This window comes from Lonchura striata, chromosome 32, assembly GCF_050655825.1.
Source record: "Lonchura striata isolate lonStrDom1 chromosome 32, ASM5065582v1, whole genome shotgun sequence".
NCBI classification, from domain to species: Eukaryota; Metazoa; Chordata; class Aves; order Passeriformes; family Estrildidae; genus Lonchura; species Lonchura striata.
Genome location: NC_140734.1, coordinates 6,430,760 through 6,450,000, shown reverse-complemented (window position 1 = coordinate 6,450,000; position 19,241 = coordinate 6,430,760). Strand labels below are relative to the sequence as shown.

Here is a 19,241-nt window from a genome sequence, read left to right as displayed (position 1 = left end):
AAGAGGAAGAGGAAGAGGAAGGGGAAGGGGAAGAGGAAGAGGAAGAGGAAGGGGAAGGGGAAGGGGAAGAGGAAGAGGAAGGGGAAGGGGAAGGGGAAGGGGAAGAGGAAGAGGAAGAGGAAGGGGAAGGGGAAGGGGAAGAGGAAGAGGAAGGGGAAGGGGAAGGGGAAGAGGAAGAGGAAGGGGAAGGGGAAGGGGAAGAACGGGGCGGGAGGGACGCAGGGGAGGGCGAGGAGGAGGCCGAGGCCGAAGGCCGCACTCACCGCGGCGGGCGCGGGCGCGCTGCCCCCGCGCCAGCAGGAAGCGCGGGCTCTCGGGGCACAGCGGCAGCAGCAGCAGCTGCAGCGCCGCCGGCAGCAGCCCCGCGCCCAGCAGCGCCGGCCAGGCCCGCGGCGTGCCCAGCAGCGCCCGCAGCCCCAGCACCTGCCGATAGCCCGGGCGGGGGTTATCGAGGGGTATCGATGAGTATCGGGGGGTATCGGGGGGGGTATCAGGGGGTATTGGGGGTTTATTGGGGGTTTTTGGGGGGTATTGGGGGGTTATTGGGGGGTATCGGGGGATATCGAGGGGTATTGGGGGGTATCGAGGGGATATTGGGGGGTATCGGGGAGTTATCGAGGGGTATCCGGGGGTATCGATGAGTATCGGGGGGTATCGATGAGTATCGGGGGGTATCGGGGGGTATCGGGGGGTATTGGGGGGTTATTGAGGGGTATGGGGGGGTTATTGAGGGGTATTGGGGGGTATCGAGGGGATATTGGGGGGTATCGGGGAGTTATTGAGGCGTATTGGGGGGTTATCGAGGGGTATCCAGGGGTTATCAGGGGGTATCGGGGGTTATTGAGGGGATATCAGGGGGTATCAGGGGGTATTGGGGGGTTATTGGGGGGTATCGGGGGGTATCGTAGGCTATTGGGGGTATCGGGGGTTATTGAGTTGTATCAGGGGGTATCGGGGGGTTATCGGGGGGTATCGGGGGGTTATTGAGGGGTATCGGGAGGTATCGGGGGGTATTGGGGGGGTTATTGGACGTTATTGGGGGGTACCGGGGAGTTCTTGAGGGGTATTGGGGGGGTATCGGGGGGTTTTGGGGGGGTACTGGGGGGTATTGGGGGTTTATTGGGGAGTTATTGAGGGGTATTGGGGGGTATTGCGGGGTTTTGGGGGGGTATCAGAGGGTTATCGAGGGGTATTGGGGGGTATCGGGGGAATATTGGGGGGTATCGGGGGGTTATTGGGGGTTATTGAGGGATATTGAGGGTATCAGGGGGTATCGAGGGGTATGGGGGGGGTATGGGGGGGTATCGGAGGGTTATCGTGGGTTACCGGGGGGTTATCGAGGGGTATTGGGGGTTATCGAGGGGTTATCGTGCTATATCGCGGGTTATCGGGGGATATCGCAGGGTTATCCCATTGCTCCCACCACCCCAAATGACCCCTCCCCACCAAGCCCCGCCCACCTCGACCCCGCCCACTTAAGCCCCGCCCACAACCACTTAACTAATTTAAACCCCGCTCCACCAAGCCCCGCCCACCCCTTGAGCCCCGCCCACTCACCCCCCCCCAGACTGGGTGGAGGGTCCCCAATGCCCCACCCAACCCCCAAAGACCCCTCCCCACCCAGCCCCGCCCACGGAGGCCCCGCCCACCCCTCGGGCCCCGCCCACCTGCGCCAGCAGGATGCCGAGGACGATGCCGAGCTGGTGGAGGGTCCCCAGCGCCCCCCGCAGGCGCAGCGGCGCCACCTCGCCCACGTAGAGCGGCACCAGCACCGACACCAGCCCTGCGGGGGCGGGGTCAGCCGGGGCCGGGACACGCCCCCCAGACAGACAGGCCACGCCCCTCTGCCAGACCACGCCCTCCAAAACAGGCCACGCCCATCTGCCAGGAGACCACACCCCCAAGAGACAAGCCACGCCCCCCAAGTGACTGGCCACGCCCCAACACAGACAGGCCACGCCCATATTGTTAGGCCACGCCCCTCTGCTGGAAGGCCACGCCCCCACACGACCAAGCCATGTACACGCAGTCAGGCCACGCCCCCAGCGGCAGGCCACGCCCCTTTGAGCTAGGCCACGCCCCTGACCCAAGCCACGCCCCCATTGAGCCAGCCCACTCCCCCAGAATTAGGCCACGCCTCCCATAACCAGGCCACGCCCCCCAAACCCGGTCACGCCCTCATAACTAGGCTCCGCCCCCAGAACAGACCACGCCCCCTGGCCAGGCCACGCCCCCATCGTAAGGCCACGCCCCCAAGCCAGGCCGTGCCCCAGATAGGCCTCGGTCACCACCAGGCCACGCCCCCCCGAGCCGGGCCACGCCCCCAAACAGGCCACACCCCCATCCAGACCACGCCCCCATTGAGCCAGGCCACGCCCCCCGAATCCAGGCCACGCCCCCAAGCCAAAGCACAACCCCATTGATCCAGTCCACCCCCAGACAGGACACGCCCCCATTTAACCAGGCCACGCCCCCAGATCTAGGCCACACCCCCAGCCAGACCACGCCCCCTAGCCAAGCACCACCCCCATTTAACAAGCCACGCCCCCATATCGAGGCCACGCCCCCGGATCCAGGCCACGCCCCCAAGCCAAATCGCAACCCCATTGATCCAGGCCACCCCCAGACAGGCCACGCCCCCATTAAGGCAGGCCACGCCCCCCAGAGCCAGGCCACGCCCCCCAGAGCCAGGCCACGCCCTCATTAATCCAGGCCACGCCCCCCAGAGCCAGGCCACGCCCCCCAGAGCCAGGCCACGCCCCCATTAATCCAGGCCACGCCCCCCAGAGCCAGGCCACGCCCCCAGGCCGGGCCGTACCCGAGTAGGCGCCGACGATGAGGCGGCCGAGGATGATGAGGATGTAGGTGGGGCCCAGCTTGGCCCCGCCCATCAGGGCCCCGCCCACCACGGCCAGCCCGTTGCTGGCCAATAGGGCGCCTTTCCTGAGAGGGGAGGGGCACAGGAAGGGGACGTGGCCACGGCGAGGAGGCCACGCCCCTTCGGCTCCACCCCATTAGGCCACGCCCAGTGATCATATTCCAATAAGCCACGCCCACTGGGCCACGCCCCCTTAGGCCCCACCCAACTCCCCTTTTAGCCCCGCCCCACCACAGCCCCTCCCCATTAAGCTCCACCCACCTTATTAAGCCCCGCCCACTCTGCCCCACCCCAATAAGCCACTCTCACACCAATTTAACCCCTTCCCCTCCAAACCCCTCCCCCTTTAACCCCTTCCCCTCCAGCCCCTCCCCCTTTAGCCCCTTCCCCTCCAGCCTCTCCCCCTTTAACCCCTTCCCCTCCAGCCCCTCCCCCTTTAACCCCTTCCCCTCCAGCCCCTCCCCCTTTAACCCCTTCCCCTCCAGCCCCTCCCTTTAACCCCTTCCCCTCCAAACCCCTCCCCCTTTAGCCCCGCCCCCTCCAAAGCCCTCCCCCTTTACCCCCTTCCCCTCCAGCCCCTCCCCCTTTAACCCCTTCCCCTCCAGCCCCTCCCCCTTTAACCCCTTCCCCTCCAAACCCCTCCCCCTTTAGCCCCGCCCCCTCCAAAGCCCTCCCCCTTTAACCCCTTCCCCTCCAGCCCCTCCCCCTTTAACCCCTTCCCCTCCAGCCCCTCCCCCTTTAACCCCTTCCCCTCCAAACCCCTCCCCCTTTAGCCCCGCCCCCTCCAAAGCCCTCCCCCTTTAACCCCTTCCCCTCCAGCCCCTCCCCCTTTAACCCCTTCCCCTCCAAACCCCTTCCCCTTTAACCCCTTCCCCTCCAGCCCCTCCCCCTTTAGCCCCTTCCCCTCCAAACCCCTTCCCCTTTAACCCCTTCCCCTCCAAACCCCTCCCCCTTTAACCCCTTCTCCTCCAGCCCCTCCCCCTTTAACCCCTTCCCCACCAAACCCCTCCCCTTTAGCCCCGCCCCACCAGCCCCTCCCCCTTTAACCCCTTCCCCTCCAGCCCCTCCCCCTTTAACCCCTTCCCCTCCAAACCCCTCCCCCTTTAGCCCCGCCCCCTCTTCCCCACCGAAATAAGCCCCGCCCACACCAATTTAACCCCTTCCTTTCCCCACCCCACCTTTTAACCCCTTCCCCTCCCATCCCTCCCCCTTTAACCCCTTCCCCTCCAAACCCCTCCCTCTTTAACCCCTTCCCCTCCAAACCCCTCCCTCTTTAACCCCTTCCCCTCCAACCCCCGCCCACCCAAGCCCCGCCCCTCACCTGCCGAGGCGCTCGGCCATGGCGCCGCCCGCCAGGGCCGTGCCCATCCCCCCCACGGAGAAGATGGCGACCGAGAGCGCCCAGAGCAGGGAGAGGGTCTGGGGAGGGGGCGGCGACCCCCAGCGCTGCGCCCACGTGGCGTTGTACTCCCCCTCCAGCAGCTGGGGAGGGGCGGCCAGCGTTGGGGAGGGGGCGCCCATGGGTGGGGGGCACCCATTCATAGAGGGGGAAATGGAATTTGGGGAGGGGGCACCCATGGGTGGGGGCACCCACTGATAGAGGGGGAACCCGGATTTGGGGAGGGGGAATGTGAATTTGGGGAGGGGGCGCCCATGGGTGGCGGGCACCCACTGATAGAGGGGGAACCCGGATTTGGGGAGGGGGCGTCCCTGGGTGGGGGGCACCCATTCATAGAGGGGGAAATGGAATTTGGGGAGGGGGCACCCATGGGTGGGGGGGCACCCATTCATAGAGAGGGAACCCAGATTTGGGGAGGGGGAACCCGGATTTGGGGAGGGGCCACCCCTGGGTGGGGGGAACCTGGATTTGGGGTGGGGTCAGAATTTGGGGAGGGGGAACCCATTTGGGGAGGGGTCCCCAATTTGTGGAGAGTTCCTAATTTGGGGAGGGGTCAGTAAGTTGGGGGGGGTCGGTAATTTGGGGGAGGGGTCGGTAATTTGGGGAGGGGTCGGTAATTTTGGGGCGGGGTCGGTAATTTGGGGAGGGGTCGGTAATTCGGGAGGGGTCACTAATTTGGGGGCGGGGTCGGTAATTTTGGGAGGGGTCGGTAATTTGGGGGGGGGTCGGTAATTTGGGGAGGGGTCGGTAATTTGGGGCGGGGTCGGTAATTTGGGGGAGGGGTCGGTAATTTGGGGCGGGGTCGGTAATTTTGGGGAGGGGTCGGTAATTTGGGGCGGGGTCGGTAATTTGGGGGGGTCGGTAATTTGGGGCGGGGTCGGTAATTTGGGGGGGTCGGTAATTTGGGGGAGGGGTCGGTAATTTGGGGAGGGGTCGGTAATTTGGGGCGGGGTCGGTAATTTGGGGAGGGGTCGGTAATTTGGGGCGGGGTCGGTAATTTGGGGGGGTCGGTAATTTGGGGGAGGGGTCGGTAATTTGGGGAGGGGTCGGTAATTTGGGGGGGGGTCGGTAATTTGGGGAGGGGTCGCACCTTCTGGGGCGCGTTGATGACGCCGATGTTGAAGCCGAAGGCGAGCGAGCCGAGCGCCGCGGCCGCCACGCTCAGCGCCAGCGCCGGGGTCAGCGCCGCCGCCGGGGACCCCCCCGGGGCCGCCGCGGGACCCCCCTCGTCCTCCTGCGGGCCGAGACCCCTCCCCAAAATAGCGGCCCGGGAACGGCCCCCATTCACCCCGAAAATCCCAAAAAAATACCCCAAAAATCCCAAAAAATACCCCAAAAATAACCCAAATTCACCCAAAAATAACCCAAAATAGCGGCCCCGGAACGGCCCCCACTCACCCCGGAAATCCCAAAAAAAATACCCCAAAAATCCCAAAAAATACCCCAAAAATAACCCAAAATAGCGGTCCTGGAGCGGCCTCGATTCACCCCCAAATCCCAAAAAATTTCCCAAAAATAACCCAAAATAGCGGCCCCGGAACAGCCCCCATTCACCCCGAAAATCCCAAAAAAATACCCCAAAAATCCCAAAAAATACCCCAAAAATAACCCAAATTCACCCAAAAATAACCCAAAATAGCAGCCCCGGAACGGCCTCGATGCACCCCAAAATCCCCAAAAATTACCCCAAAAATAACCCAAAATAGCGGCCCCGGAACGACCCCCATTCACCCCGAAAACCCCAAAAAAATACCCCAAAAATCCCAAAAAATACCCCAAAAATAACCCAAATTCACCCCAAAAATAACCCAAAATAGCGGCCCCGGAACGGCCCCAATGAACCCTAAAATCCCCAAAAAATACCCCAAAAATAACCCAAATTCACCCCAAAAATAACCCAAAATAGTGGACCCGGAACAGCCCCCACTCACCCCGAAAATCCCAAAAAAATACCCCAAAAATCCCAAAAAATACCCCAAAAATAACCCAAAATAGCGGCCCTGGAACAGCCCCCATTCACCCCGAAAATCCCAAAAAAATACCCCAAAAATCCCAAAAAATACCCCAAAAATACCCCAAATTCACCCCAAAAATAACCCAAAATAGCGGCCCCAGAACAGCCCCGAATCGCCCCCAAATTAACCCAAAAATCAGCCCAAAAATCCCAAAAAAATACCCCAAAAATCCCGAAAAATACCCCAAAAATAACCCAAAATAGCAGCCCCGAAATGGCCTGGATTCACCCCAAAATCCCCAAAAATTACCCCAAAAATAACCCAAAATAGCAGCCCCGAAATGCCTCCAATTCACCCCAAAAATCCCAACGTTCACCCCCAAAAAATTACCCCAAAAATAACCCAAAAATTCACCCCAAAAATCACCACCAAATTCCCCAAATCAGCCCCAAAAAATCCCCAAAATTCACCCCAAAAATCCCCAAAAAAATACCCCAAAAATCACCCCAAAATTCACCCCGAAAATCCCAACGTTCACCCCCAAAAATCCCAAAAAGTACCCCAAAAATAACCCAAAATTCACCCCAAAAATAACCCAAAATTCACCCCAAAAATAACCCAAAATTCACCCCAAAAATAACCCAAAATTCACCCCCAAAATTCACCCCCAAAATGCCCCAAATTCACCCCAAAAATTCCCCAAATTCACCCCAAAATGCCCCAAATTCACCCCAAAAATCCCAACATTTGTTTGGCCGAGTTGGGGGCGTGGCCTGAGGCCCCGCCCCTCGTCACGTGACCGGGGCGGGGCTCTGCCGAGACATCCGCCCCTCCCCCACCCCAATTAACCCTTCATTAATCCTAATTAACGCCTCATTAACGCTTCAATTATCCTGCATTCAGCCCTAATTAACCCTTCATTAACCCCTAATTAACGCCTCATTAACGCTTCAATTATCCTGCATTCAGCCCTAATTAACCCTTCATTAACCCCTAATTAACGCCTCATTAATGCTTAAATTATCCCGCATTCACCCCTCATTAACTCTTAATTAATCCTTAATTAACGCTTAATTAACGCTTAAATTATCCTGCATTCAGCCCTAATTAACCCTTCATTAAGCCTAATTAACGCCTCATTAACGCTTCAATGATCCCGCATTCAGCCCTCATTAACCCTTAACTAGTCCTTAATTAACCCTTAATTAACGCTTAAATTATCCTGCATTCAGCCCTAATTAACCCTTAATTAGTTCTTAGTTAACCCTTAATTAACGCTTAAATTATCCTGCATTCAGCCCTAATTAACCCTTAATTACTTCTTAGTTAACCCTTAATTAACGCCCCATTAACCTTTAAATTATCCTGCATTTAGCCCTAATTAACCCTTCATTAACGCCTCATTAACGCTTAAATTATCCCGAATTCAGCATTAATTAATCCTTAATTAACCCTTAATTAATGCCTCATTAACGCTTAAATTATCCCGGATTCAGCCCTAATTAATCCTTAATTAACCCTTAATTAATGCCTCATTAACGCTTAAATTATCCCGGATTCAGCCCTAATTAATCCTTAATTAACCCTTAATTAATGCCTCATTAACGCTTAATTTATCCCGGATTCAGCCCTAAATAATCCTTAATTGTCTCTTAATTGACCCCTAAATAAGACATAATGAATTTCTAATTAACTCCTAATTAATCTGTAATCCACTTCGAATTAACCCCTAATTAATTAGCAATTAAACTTTTATTTATCCCTATTTAACCCATAACTCACTTCTAATTAATCCCTAATTAATCAGCAATTAACTTCTAATTAACCCCTAATTTACCCATAATTTGCTTCTAATTAACTCCCAGTTAATCTGTAATTAACTTCTAATTAACCCGCAATGAACTTCTCATTAACTCCTAATTAACCCTTAATTAACTTCTAATTAACCCCTAATTAACCTCCGGATCCACCCCCCACAATTCCCCCTTCCTGATCCCTAATTAACCCTTAATTAACCCTTAATTAATCCTCCAATCCAATCGGGGACCCTGAGACTCCTAATTAACCTTTAATTAACTCCTAATTAAGCTTCGGATCCTCCCCCAGGACACTCCCCCCCCCCGGCCCCTAATTAACTCCTAATTAATCCCTAATTAACCTCCGGATCCCCCCTTCCCGACCCCAAATTAACCCTTAATTAACCCTTAAATAATAGTTAATTAATTCCCCAATCCAAGCCAGGACTTTCCGACTCCTAATTAACTCTTAATTACCCCTAATTAACCTCCGGAACCCGCCACGAGACCCACCCGCCACTTAATTAACTTCTAGTCCTTAATTAACCCCCTGATCCTCCCCGGGATTGTCCAACCCTTAATTAACTCCTAATTAATCCTTAATTAATCCCTAATTATGCCCCTGACCCCTCATTAACTCCTAATTAACCCCTAATTAACCTCCCAATCCCCTCGTGACACCCCGACCCCTAATTAACCTCTAATTCACCCCTAATTAACCTTCAATTAACTTCTAATTAGCGCTTAATTAACTCCCGACCCGCACCCAGGTCCCCTCGACCCCTAATTAACCCATAATTAACCCCTAATTAACCTCTAATTAACCTTAATTAACCCCGTACCTCCTCCTCCTCTTGGATCTGCTGGAACCCTCTGGGCATGGAGGCGGTAATTAATTAATTAATCAGTTAATGAGCAAGTTAATTAAGCGGGGGAGTTAATGAGGGGAACTCCCAGGGGGTTTCCCCGAGGGGGGGAGGGTTAATGAGGGACTAATTAGGGGTTAATTAGGGGTTAATGAGGGGTCAGAGGAGGGCCAGCGGGTTAATTAAGGATTAATTAGGTGTTAATTAGCGGTTGTGGCCATCCCGGTACGGATCGGAGAGTTAATTAAAGATTAATTAAAGGTTAATTAGAGGTCGGGGGGGTCCCGTGAGGGGGATCAGGAGGTTAATTAGGCTTAGTTAAGAGCACATCAGGGTTAATTAAGAGCGAGTTAGGGCTAATTAAGAGCTGATTAGGGTTAATTAGGATTAATGAAGAGCGAACTAGGGTTATTCAGGGCTAATTAGGAGCAAATCAGGGCCAATTAAAAGCTGATTAGGGCTAATTAAGAGCTAATTAGCATTAATTAGGGCTAATTAAGAGCAAATTATGGCTAATTAGCATTAATTAAGAGCGAATCAGGGCTAATTAGCGCTAATTAAGAGCAAATTAGGGTTAATCAAGAGCTATTTGGGGTAATTAAGAGCAGATCAGAGCTAATTAGCTCTAATTAAGAACAAAGTAGGGTTAATAGGGCGCTATTTAGGCTAATTATGAGCTAATTAGGGCTAATTAAGCGCCAGCTAGGGTTAATTCGGGTCAATCAAGCGCTACTTGGGGTAATTAAGAGCAAATTAGGGTTAATAAGGCGCTAATTAGGGTAATGAAGAGCTAATTAGGGTCAATTAACAGCTAATTGAAGTAATTAAGAGCAAATTAGTGTTAATTAAGAGCTAATTAGGGCAATTAAGAGCAGATTAGCGCTAATTAGCGTTAATTAAGAGCAAAGTAGGGTTAATGAAGGGCTAATTAGGCTAATTAGGAGCCGCTGAGCGTTAATGAAGCGTTAATTAGGGTTAATGAGGGCGGGGGGGGGAGGGGCGGCGGCTCCCGGGGGCTCCGCGGCGGCTCCGGGCGAGGGGGAGGGGCCAGGGGGACACGCCCCTCCCCCACCCCCGCCCCTCCCCCAAATTCCCGCCCCTCCCCCACCCCCGCCCCTCCCCCTCCCCAAATTAAACCGGGAAAGCCCAAAATTCAACCCCTCCCCCACCCCGGGACCCCTCCCCAAATTCCCGCCCCTCCCCCTCCCCAAATTTCCCTCCCCTGCCCCTCCCCCACCCCCGGGACCCCTCCCGAAATTCCCGCCCCTCCCCCACCCCCAATTTCCCCCCCGGGACCCCCCAAATTCCCGCCCCTCCCCCTCCCCAAATTTCGCTCCCCTGCCCCTCCCCCACCCCCGGGACCCCTCCCCAAATTCCCGCCCCTCCCCCACCCCCAATTTCCCACCCGGGACCCCCCAAATTTCTGCCCCTCCCCCACCCAGAGCCCACCGAAAATTCTGCCCCTCCCCCTCCCCAAATTCCGCCTCCCAGCCCCTCCCCCACCCCAGGACCCCCCCCCAAAATTCCCGCCCCTCCCCCACCCCGGGACCCCCCAAATCCTCGCCCCTCCCCCACTCCCAAATTTCGTTTCTTCGCCCCTCCCCCCACCCGGGACCCCCCCCCCAAATCCCCGCCCCTCCCCCAATTCCCGCGGGTTTTGCCCTAAAATAGAAACGAGGCTGGGGCGATGACGTCACGGGTGGGGTGGGGGAGGGGCGGGCGCGTGCCCGGGGCTATTTTTAGCTCTTCACCCCTCCCCTCCCCCCCCCTCCCGCAATGTCACCTCAATGTGACCTCGGGGGGGGTGGGGGGGGGGGGTGGGGGAGGGGAATTTAAAGGGCCAGGCGCCAATTTTGGGAACACCCCCTGTATGACGTCACCAGTGGGCGTGGCCACGCCGGGGACACCCAGGACACGCGTGGGCGCGGTAGGCGTGGCCAAACCCGCGAAGCCACGCCCTTAAAACAACGCCGCAACCAATCACCGCCGAGCTTTCCCCCCACCCGCGGGGGTGGGAATGGTACAGCCCGAGGGGGCGTGGCTTTGGGGCTAAGGGGGCGTGGTCACGTAAACGACGCGTGGTGACGCACGGGGGGCGTGGTGACGCACGGGGGGCGTGGTGACGCACGGGGGGCGTGGCCTGAGGCGGCGCCGGCTCGGCCCCGCAGCGGCGCAGAGGGAGTGTGGGGGGGGCAGCTCCGCCAAAAAAAAACCCCAAAAAAACCCAAAAAAGCCCCAAAAAAGCGTCCCGAGGGGCTCGGCCGCGCTGCCGCCAGCTCGCCATGGTGTCGCTGCTCTGCTGCGGGCCCAAAATGGCGGCGTGCGGGCTCGTCCTCAGCGCCTGGGGCGTCCTGATGCTGGTCAGGGGCTGGGGGGGGTTGGGGGGGGGATTTGGGAGGGATTTGGGGGGTCTTGGGGGGATTTGGGGGGGATTGGGGGGAATTTGGGGGATCTAGGAGGGGTTTTGGGGGTATTGGGGGGGTTTGGGAGGGGATTTGGGGGAATTGGGGGGGTTTGGGGTCGATGTGGGGGGATTTGAGGGGGACTTGGGGGGTCTTGGGAGGGATTTGGGGGGTTTGGGAGGGATTTGGGGGGGTTTGGGGGGCTGGGAGGGGATTTGGGGTAGATTTTTGGGGATTTGGGTGCGGTTTGAGGGGACTTGGGGGAATTTGGGGGGGTTTGGTGGGTCTTGGGTGGATTTGAGGGGGTTTGAGTGAGATTTGGGGGGGATTTGAGGGGTTTTGAAGCAGTTTTGTGGGGATTTGGTGGGGGGGGTTGGGGGAGATTTAGGGGGACTTGGGGGAATTTGGGAGGATTTGCGGGGGGTTTGAGTGAGATTTGGGGGGATTTGGGGGATCTGGGAAGGGATGTGGGGGGGATTTGGGGGTCTGGGAGAAGTTTGGGGGAGTTTGGGGGGGGTTGGCAGGTTTTGGGGGGGGATTTAGAGGGGATTTGGGGAGGTTGGGGGAGATTTGGGGGGGATTTGAGAGGATTTGGGGGAGTTTGGGGAGATTTTGGGGGGTTTCAGGGGTCTGGGAGGGGATTTGGGAGGTTCTGAGGGATTTCAGGGGGGTCCCTGTAGGTTTTGGGGAGGGTCTTGGGGGTTTTGGAGGGGTCCCTGTGGGGTTTTGGGGGATTCCAAAAGGTTTGGGGGGTCTTGGAGGAGTTTTGGGGGCACCCTAAGGAATTTTGGGGGAGTTCTGATGAGTTTTTTGGGGGGCTTGGAGGGATTTTGGGGGGTCCCAGGGGGATTTTTGGAGGGTCCCAGGCTCCCTCTGTGGCCTGGGGGGAGTTTTTTGGGGTCTGGGGGATTTTGGGGGGACTGAGCTTTATTTTTTTTTGGGTGGGGGGGTTGAAGAATTGGGGGATAATTTGGGGGGGGGGGCTTCAAAATATGGCTCCCAAAATCCCTCATAGGGACCCCAAACCTCCCCAAAATCCCCCAAATCCCCCCAGGACCCCCAAAATCCCCTCAGGACCCCCAAATCCTCCCCAGGTTCTCTCGGGACCCCCCCAAAAATGCCCCAAAAATCTCCCCAAGGGACTCCTAAATCCCCTTGAGACCCCCCCAAAAATCCCCCAAATCTCCCTGAGGGACCCCCCAGGACCCCCAAAGTCACCCCAAATCCCCTCGAGAGCCCCCAAAATTCCCCAAAATCCCCAAAAAATTCCCCAAAATCCCCCCAGGTGCTGCTGGGCATTTTTTTCAACGTGCACTCGGCCGTGCTGATCGAGGACGTGCCCTTCACCGAGGAGGACTTCAAGGGGTGAGGGGGATTTGGGGCGATTTTGGGGGGTCCTGGGGGGATTTGGGGGGATTTTGGGGGGTCCTGGGGGGATTTTTGGGGAGGATTTGGGGGGGTGGATTTTGCGCCAATTTAGGCTCCCAAAATCACCCGAAGCCCCTCAAATTCCCCCCAAAATCCCCCCAGGATCCCCAAAATCCTCCCAAAATACCCCAAATCCCCTCAAAACCCCCCTAAAATCCCCCCAAATCCCCCCCCCAAATCCCCAAAACTCCCCAAAATCCCCCGAAATCCTCCCAAAAGCCCTCCAAATCCCCCAAATTCCCACCCAACCCCCCCAAATCCCCCCAAAATCTCACAAAATCCCCCAAACCCTCCCAAAATCCCCCTAAATTCCCCCCAAATCCCCCAAATGCCCCCTAAATCTCCCGAAACTCCCAAATCCCCCTAAATCCTCCCTAAATCCCACAAAATCCCCACTTAACTCCCCCAAATCCCCCAAAATTCCTCCCAAATTCCCCCCAAATCCCCCAACCCCCCCAAAACTCCCCAAAATCCCCCAAATTGCCCCAAAATCCTCCCAAAAGCCCTCCAAATCCCCCCAAATCCCCCTAAATTCCCCCCAAAATTCCCCAAAACTCCAAAATTCCTCCCCAAATCCCCCCAAACTTCCCCCAAAACCCCTCAAACCCCCAAAATCCCCCAAATCCCCCCAAACCCCCCCAAAATCCCCCCCAAAATGCCCCAAATCCCCCCACATCCCACAGAATCCCCACTTAAGTCCCCCAAAGCTCTCCCAAAATTCCTCAAACTCCCCAGAATCCCCCCAAATCCCTCCAAACCCTCCCAAAATCCCCCTAAATTCCCCCAAAAAGCCCCCAAAAATCCCCCAAATCCCCCCCAAATCCCACAAAAATCCCCCCAAACTGCCCCCAAATCCCACAAAATCCCCACTTAACTCCCCCAAAGCCCCCCCCAAATCCCTCAAACCCCCCAGAATCCCCCCAAACCCCCCCCAAACCCCCTCCAAATCCCCAAAATTCCCCCCAAACCCCCCAAAATTCCGCTTTTTCCCCCCCGCAGCGGCCCCGAGCGCCTCTACCGCCTCTTCGAGCAGGTCAGCTACAATTGCTTCATCGCCGCGGGGCTCTACGCGCTGCTGGGCGGCTTCTCCCTCTTCCAGAGCCGCCTCAACAAGCGCAAGGAGTACATGGTGCGCTGAGACCCGAAACCGCCCTTTTCCACCCCAAAAAAACCCCTTTGTTGCCACCCCAGCGATTCCAGTTTTTTAGCCCCCGCCTTGGAGGACCAATCCGTTCGCGCAGGGAAACGCGCCCGGGCTCGCCTGATAAAGAAACTCGTTGTGTGGTCACCTCGCTGTGTTCTTTTAGGGGGATCGGTTTTTTGGGGTGAAAAAGCGGCGATTTGGGGGTGAAAAAAAATGGGAATTTTGGGGCTGAGGAGCAGCGAGGCCGCGGAGCGGAGCGGCGGGAGGGGGGAGAGTGGGCGGGGCCTTGGAGGCGCTGACCAATCAGAGCGAGGGGGCGTGGCCAAGAAGCCGCGAAGCAGCGGCGGGATGCGGAAGTGGGCGTGGTTTAGGGGGAGCTGACCAATCAGAGGAGAGGGGCGGGGCCAAGGAGCCCTGAAGCGGCGGCGGGGTGCGGAAGTGGGCGTGGTTTAGGAGGCGCTAACCAATCGGAGGAGAGGGGCGGGGCCAAGGAGCCGCGGAGCGGCGGCGGGATGCGGAAGTGGGCGTGGTTTGTGAGGAAGCGGCCAATCGGAGGAGAGGGGCGGGGCCAAGGAGCAGCGGAGCGGCGGCGGGATGCGGAAGTGGGCGTGGTGGTTTGTGAGGAAGCGGCCAATCGGAGGAGAGGGGCGGGGCCAAGGAGCCGCGCGGCCCCGCCCCCGCCGCCATCATCGCGGAGCCCGAGCGGCGGCGGCGGCGGCGGCCGGAGGGGCCGGGCCCAGCGGCCATGACGTCAGCGTCCACCAAAGTCAGGGATTTGGGGCCATTTTGGGCGGGTTTGGGGGATTTTGGGGTTGTTTTTTTTTTTGGGGGGGGGAAATGTGAGGAGAGGATCGGGCGGGGGAGGGTTGGGGATGAGGGGACTTCCGGTTTGGGGCCACTTCCTGTCCGTCCCCTGGAAGGGTCGGGTGGGGGGGTGGGGGCCCCCATGGAAGGTTCCGGGGTCGCAGGGGTTACTGGTCCCAGTTTGGACCCCAGTGGTTTTTACTGGTCCCAGTTTGAGGTTCAATGGGACTTTACTGGTCTCAGTTTGGGTTCTCTGGGGTTTTATTGGTCCCAGTTGGGGTCCCAGTTTGGGTTTTACTGGTCCCAGTTTGGATTCCAGTGGGATTTACTGGTCCCAATTTGGGTTTTACTGGTTCCAGTTTGGGTCCCAGTTTGGATTTTAATGGTCCCAGTTTGGGTCTTGATTCAGTTACTGGCCCCAGTTTAGGCTCCCAGTTCCCTCCCAGTTCCCTCCCAGTGCTCCCAGTTCCCTCCCAGTTTATCCCAGTCCCTCCCAGTCCCTCCCAGTCCCCCCCAGTTCCCTCCCAGTCGATCCCAGTCGATCCCAGTTGATCCCAGTCGATCCCAGTTGATCCCAGTTTGCCGTTCCAGGTCGGGGAGATTTTCTCGGCCGCCGGCGCCGCCTTCACGCGCCTGGGGGAGCTGACGATGCAGCTGCACCCTGGCACCGACAGCTCCCCCTCGGGGTGAGGGGGGATTGGGGCGATTTTGGGGCGATTCGGGGGAATTTGGGAAAATTTCGGGAAGTTTCGGGAAAATTTTGGCAGATTTTGGGAGGTTTTGGGGGGGGTTTGGAGCCCTTGTGGGGAGATTTTGGGGGGATTTGGGAAGGCCCCAGGGGGATTTTGGGAAAATTTGGGGGGGATTTTGGGGAAATTTTGGGGAAATTTGGGGGAAATTTGGTAAAATTTTGGCAGATTTTGGGGGGGTTTTGGAGATTTTGTGGGGAGATTTTGTGGGGGGGATTTGGGAGGGTCCCAGGGGGCTTTTGGGATCCCCAGGGGGCTTTTGGGGGGACCCTGGTGGGATTTTGGGAAAATTTGGGGGGGAATTTGGGGGTCATTGGGGCATTTTGGGGAGATTTGAGGAAAATGTGGGGAAATTTTGGGGGGGTTCAGAGCTTTTCTGGAAAGAATTGGAGTGATTTTGGGGCAGTTTTAGGGGGATTTTGGGGCGGTTTTGGGGGGATTTTGGGGGATCCTAGGGGAATTTCGGGGTTCCCAGGGGGTATTTGGGGGATTTTGGAGAGATTTTGGGGGGTTTGGGGAAGATTTGGGCAAATTTGGGGTGGTTTTGGAGCCCTTGTGAGGAGATTTTGGGGCAGTTTTGGGGGGATTTTGGGGTCCTTTGGGGGATTTTGGGGGGGTACCAGGGGGATTTTGGGCAGATTTGGGGGGGATTTGGGGGAAATTCGGGGGGATTTGGGGTTCCCAGGGGAGGTTTGAGGGGTCCTGGGGGAGATTTTGACCCCAGCCCCGACCCCTTTGAGATCCCCTAAATTCCGAGGTCACCCCAAAATCCCTCCTAAATTCCTTCAGATCCCCCCAAAACTCCCCCAAAACCACTCCAGGACCCCCAAAATTCCTTCAGGACCCCCAAAATTCCCGGGATTCCCCCCAAAAATCCCCCAGGTCCCTCTGGATGGAGCCGGAGCTGGCGCTGCTCCGTGGGGCCGTGTCGTGATTCCAAATCCCCCAAGACCCCCAAAAACTCCTCCTAAATCCCCCTAAAACCCCATCAAATCACCCCAAAAGTCCCCAGAAATTCCCCAAAACCACTCAGGACCCCCCAAAGTCCCCCAAAAACCACTCAGGACCCCCCAAAATCCTGGGGTGCCCCCAGGTCCCGCTGGACGGAGCCGGAACTGGCGCTGCTCTGCGGGGCCGTGTCGCAATTTGGAGAGGACCTGAACCGCCTAAAACCCCCCAAAACCCCCTCAAATCACCCCAAAATCCCCTCCAGGATCCCCAAAATTCTGTCAGGACCCCCAGAATTCCTTCAGAACCCCCAAAATTTCCGGGGTTCCCCCCAAAAATCCCCCAGGTCCCACTGGACGGAGCCGGAGCTGGCGCCGCTCTGTGCGGCCGCGTCGCGACTCTGAACCCCCCAAAACCCCCCAAAATCCCCCCAAAACTCCCCCAAATCCCCCCAAAAATCCCCAAAAAACCACTCAGGACCCCCCAAAACCCCCAAAAAAACACTCAGGACCCTCCAAAACCCCCCAAAAAACACTCAGGACTCCCTACAATCCCGGGGTCCCCCCAGGTCCCATTGGATGGAGCCGGATCTGGTGCAGCTCCGTGGGGCCGAATTGCGATTCTGAACCCCCCAAAAACCGCCTCAAATCCCCGCATAACTCCCCCAAAACCCCCCGAAATTCCCCCAAAATCTACTCAGGACCCCCCAAAATCCCCCCACAACCCCGGGGTCCCCCCAGGTCCTGCTGGATGGAGCCGGATCTGGCGCCGCTCTGTGCGGCCGCGTCGCGATTCTGAACCCCCCAAAATCCCCCCAAAACTCCCCCAAAAACCCCCCAAAACTCCCCTAAATCCCCCCAAAACTCCCCCAAAAACCCCCAAAAAAACACTCAGGACCCCCCACGACCCCGGGGTCCCCCCAGGTCCTGCTGGACGAAGCCAGAGCTGGCGCCGCTCTGTGCAGCCGCGTCGCGATTCTGAACCCCCCAAAACCCCCCAAAATCCCCCCAAAACTCCCCCCAAAACCCCCCAAAAATCCCCAAAAAACCACTGAGGACCCCCCAAAATCCCGGGGTGCCCCCAGGTCCCGCTGGACGGAGCCGGAGCTGGCGCTGCTCCGCGGGGCCGTGTCGCGATTCGGGGAGGACCTGAACCGCCTCAGCGCCCTCATCAAGGACCGCACGGTGTAAGGGGGGGCCCGGGGAGGGATTTTGGGGTGCCCCCCCCCCAAAAAAAACCCCAAAAATCCCCCAAAAACCCCCCAAAATCCCCCCAGGGCGCAGCTGAAGGCGGCGGCCAAGCGCAAAGCCTACGAGGACAGCGGGGTCCCCCTGCCCCCCCCCGCCGCCGACTCCCCCAAAAAGGGACCCCGAAAAAACCCCCCCGGCTCGGGGGGGGCCCCCCACGACCCCCCCGGGCCCCCCTCGAAGAAGATGAAGGTGGCAGGTAACGAATTTCGGGATTTTTTGGGGTTTTTTTGGGATTTATTTAATTTTGGGGTCCCCCCCCCTTTAATTTTGCGGTATTTCTTCCCTGATTCTTTAATTTTGGGGACCCCTTCCTAATTAATTTTGGGCCCCTCCCTTTAATTTTGGGGTTTTTTCCCCTGATTCTTTAATTTTGGGGGCCCCTTCCTAATTAATTTTGGGCCCCTCCCTTTAATTTTGGGGTTTTTTCCCCTGATTCTTTAATTTTGGGGGCCCTCCCCCAATTTATTTTGGGTCCCCCCCCATTTAATTTTGGGTATTTTTTCCCTGATTCTTTAATTTTGGGGATCCCCTCCTAATTTTGGGTTCCCCAAATCCCCCCCATTAATTTCGGGGTCCCCCCCAGAGCCCCCCCCGAGTGACTCCGACCCCCCCGGGGACCTCGTGGACGTCGAAGGATTTGGGGACCCCCCCCCAAAGAAGCTGAACTTCGACCAGGGTATGGTGTGGGGGGGATCCCCAAAAAAAACCCCAAAATTTTGGGGTTCTCCCCAAAATTTGGGGGGTCCCCCTCACCCCTTCCCCTTTTTCCAGCAGCCTGAAGTCGGAGCCCCCCCAGGACCCCCCAAAAAATCCTTTGGAGGGGGGAGGGGGTTCCCCAAAACCCTCAGGACCCCCCCCCAAATCCCAAATTTCTCCCTGAATCCCCCAAATTTGGGGGGATCCCAAAATCCCCCCCTCCCAAATTTTTGGGGTCTCCCTCAAGAGACTCCTCCCAGTTTTGGGGTCCCCAAAATTGGGGGACCCCCCCCCATTGTTGCCCCCAATAAAATTTTGGGGTGCCCCCCCCCCCTTTGTCCCTGTGTCGTGTTTTGGGTCTCGCCTCGATTTTGGGGTCCCCCCTCCCCAAAATCTTGGGATTCCCCAATAAATTTGGGGTCCCCCCCATTTTTGGGGTCCCCCCCATGAGTCAGGTTTGGGTTGGAGCTTTTATTGGGGTCACACTGAAGACGAGACTGGGGGGGGGTCCCCAAATTTTGGGGTCCCGGAGGGTTGGGGGGGGGAATTTTGGGGTTCCTGGGTGGATTTTGGGGTGTCCCGGGTAAATTTTGGGGTGTCCCGGGTGGATTTTGGGGTGCTCCGGGTGGATTTTTAGGGTTCCTTGGCGGGTTTTTATGGTTCCTGGGTGGATTTTAGGATTCCCAGATGGATTTTGGGGTGTCCCGGGTGAATTTTGGGGTATCCCGGGCAGGTTTTGGGGTGTCCTGGGTGGGATTTTGGGTTTCTTGGGGATTTTTAAGGTTCCTGGCTGGATTTTGGGGTGCCCCGGGTGGACTTTAGGGTTCCTGGCTGGATTTTGGGGTAACCCAGGTAAATTTTGGGGTGCCCAGACGGTTTTTGGGGTGCTCGGGCAGGTTTTGGGGTGCCTGGGTGGGTTTCGGGGT

At 57.4% G+C, this 19,241-nt stretch overlaps 3 protein-coding genes across 4 annotated transcripts in view; 2 read left to right on the top strand and 1 right to left on the bottom strand.

Annotated features, from left to right (window-relative positions):
* SLC2A4 (solute carrier family 2 member 4) overlaps window positions 1-9,947 on the bottom strand; it is a 24,669-nt gene extending 14,722 nt beyond the window's left edge. The window contains exons 1-6 of the mRNA XM_085564272.1: window positions 8,871-9,947; window positions 5,368-5,511; window positions 4,200-4,360; window positions 2,819-2,943; window positions 1,668-1,783; window positions 264-423 (exon numbers count right to left, since the gene is read on the bottom strand). Of these exons, the coding sequence (XP_085420398.1) occupies window positions 264-423; window positions 1,668-1,783; window positions 2,819-2,943; window positions 4,200-4,360; window positions 5,368-5,511; window positions 8,871-8,909 (745 nt within the window). The 5' untranslated portion in view covers window positions 8,910-9,947. The remainder of the gene's footprint in view (window positions 1-263; window positions 424-1,667; window positions 1,784-2,818; window positions 2,944-4,199; window positions 4,361-5,367; window positions 5,512-8,870) is intronic.
* A 1,068-nt stretch (window positions 9,948-11,015) lies between these two features.
* On the top strand, window positions 11,016-14,012 carry RNASEK (ribonuclease K). Its single transcript, XM_085564281.1, has 3 exons — window positions 11,016-11,254; window positions 12,582-12,661; window positions 13,724-14,012. Exons 1-3 carry the CDS (start codon window positions 11,177-11,179, stop codon window positions 13,860-13,862), a joined length of 297 nt encoding a protein of 98 aa, XP_085420407.1. The 5' UTR covers window positions 11,016-11,176; the 3' UTR covers window positions 13,863-14,012.
* Window positions 14,013-14,561: 549 nt separating this feature from the next.
* On the top strand, window positions 14,562-18,765 carry BACC1 (BPTF associated chromatin complex component 1). Of its 2 annotated transcripts, none has more exons than XM_085564280.1 (6): window positions 14,562-14,634; window positions 15,264-15,358; window positions 17,454-17,555; window positions 17,646-17,815; window positions 18,203-18,295; window positions 18,394-18,765. In XM_085564280.1, the coding sequence occupies exons 1-6, from the start codon at window positions 14,614-14,616 to the stop codon at window positions 18,396-18,398; spliced, it is 486 nt and encodes a 161-aa protein (XP_085420406.1). In that variant the 5' UTR covers window positions 14,562-14,613; the 3' UTR covers window positions 18,399-18,765. The 2 variants fall into 2 exon arrangements, with proteins under 2 accessions (XP_085420406.1, XP_085420405.1); XM_085564279.1 differs by having other exon boundaries at window positions 18,391-18,765.
* The last annotated feature ends 476 nt before the right edge of the window (window positions 18,766-19,241 follow it).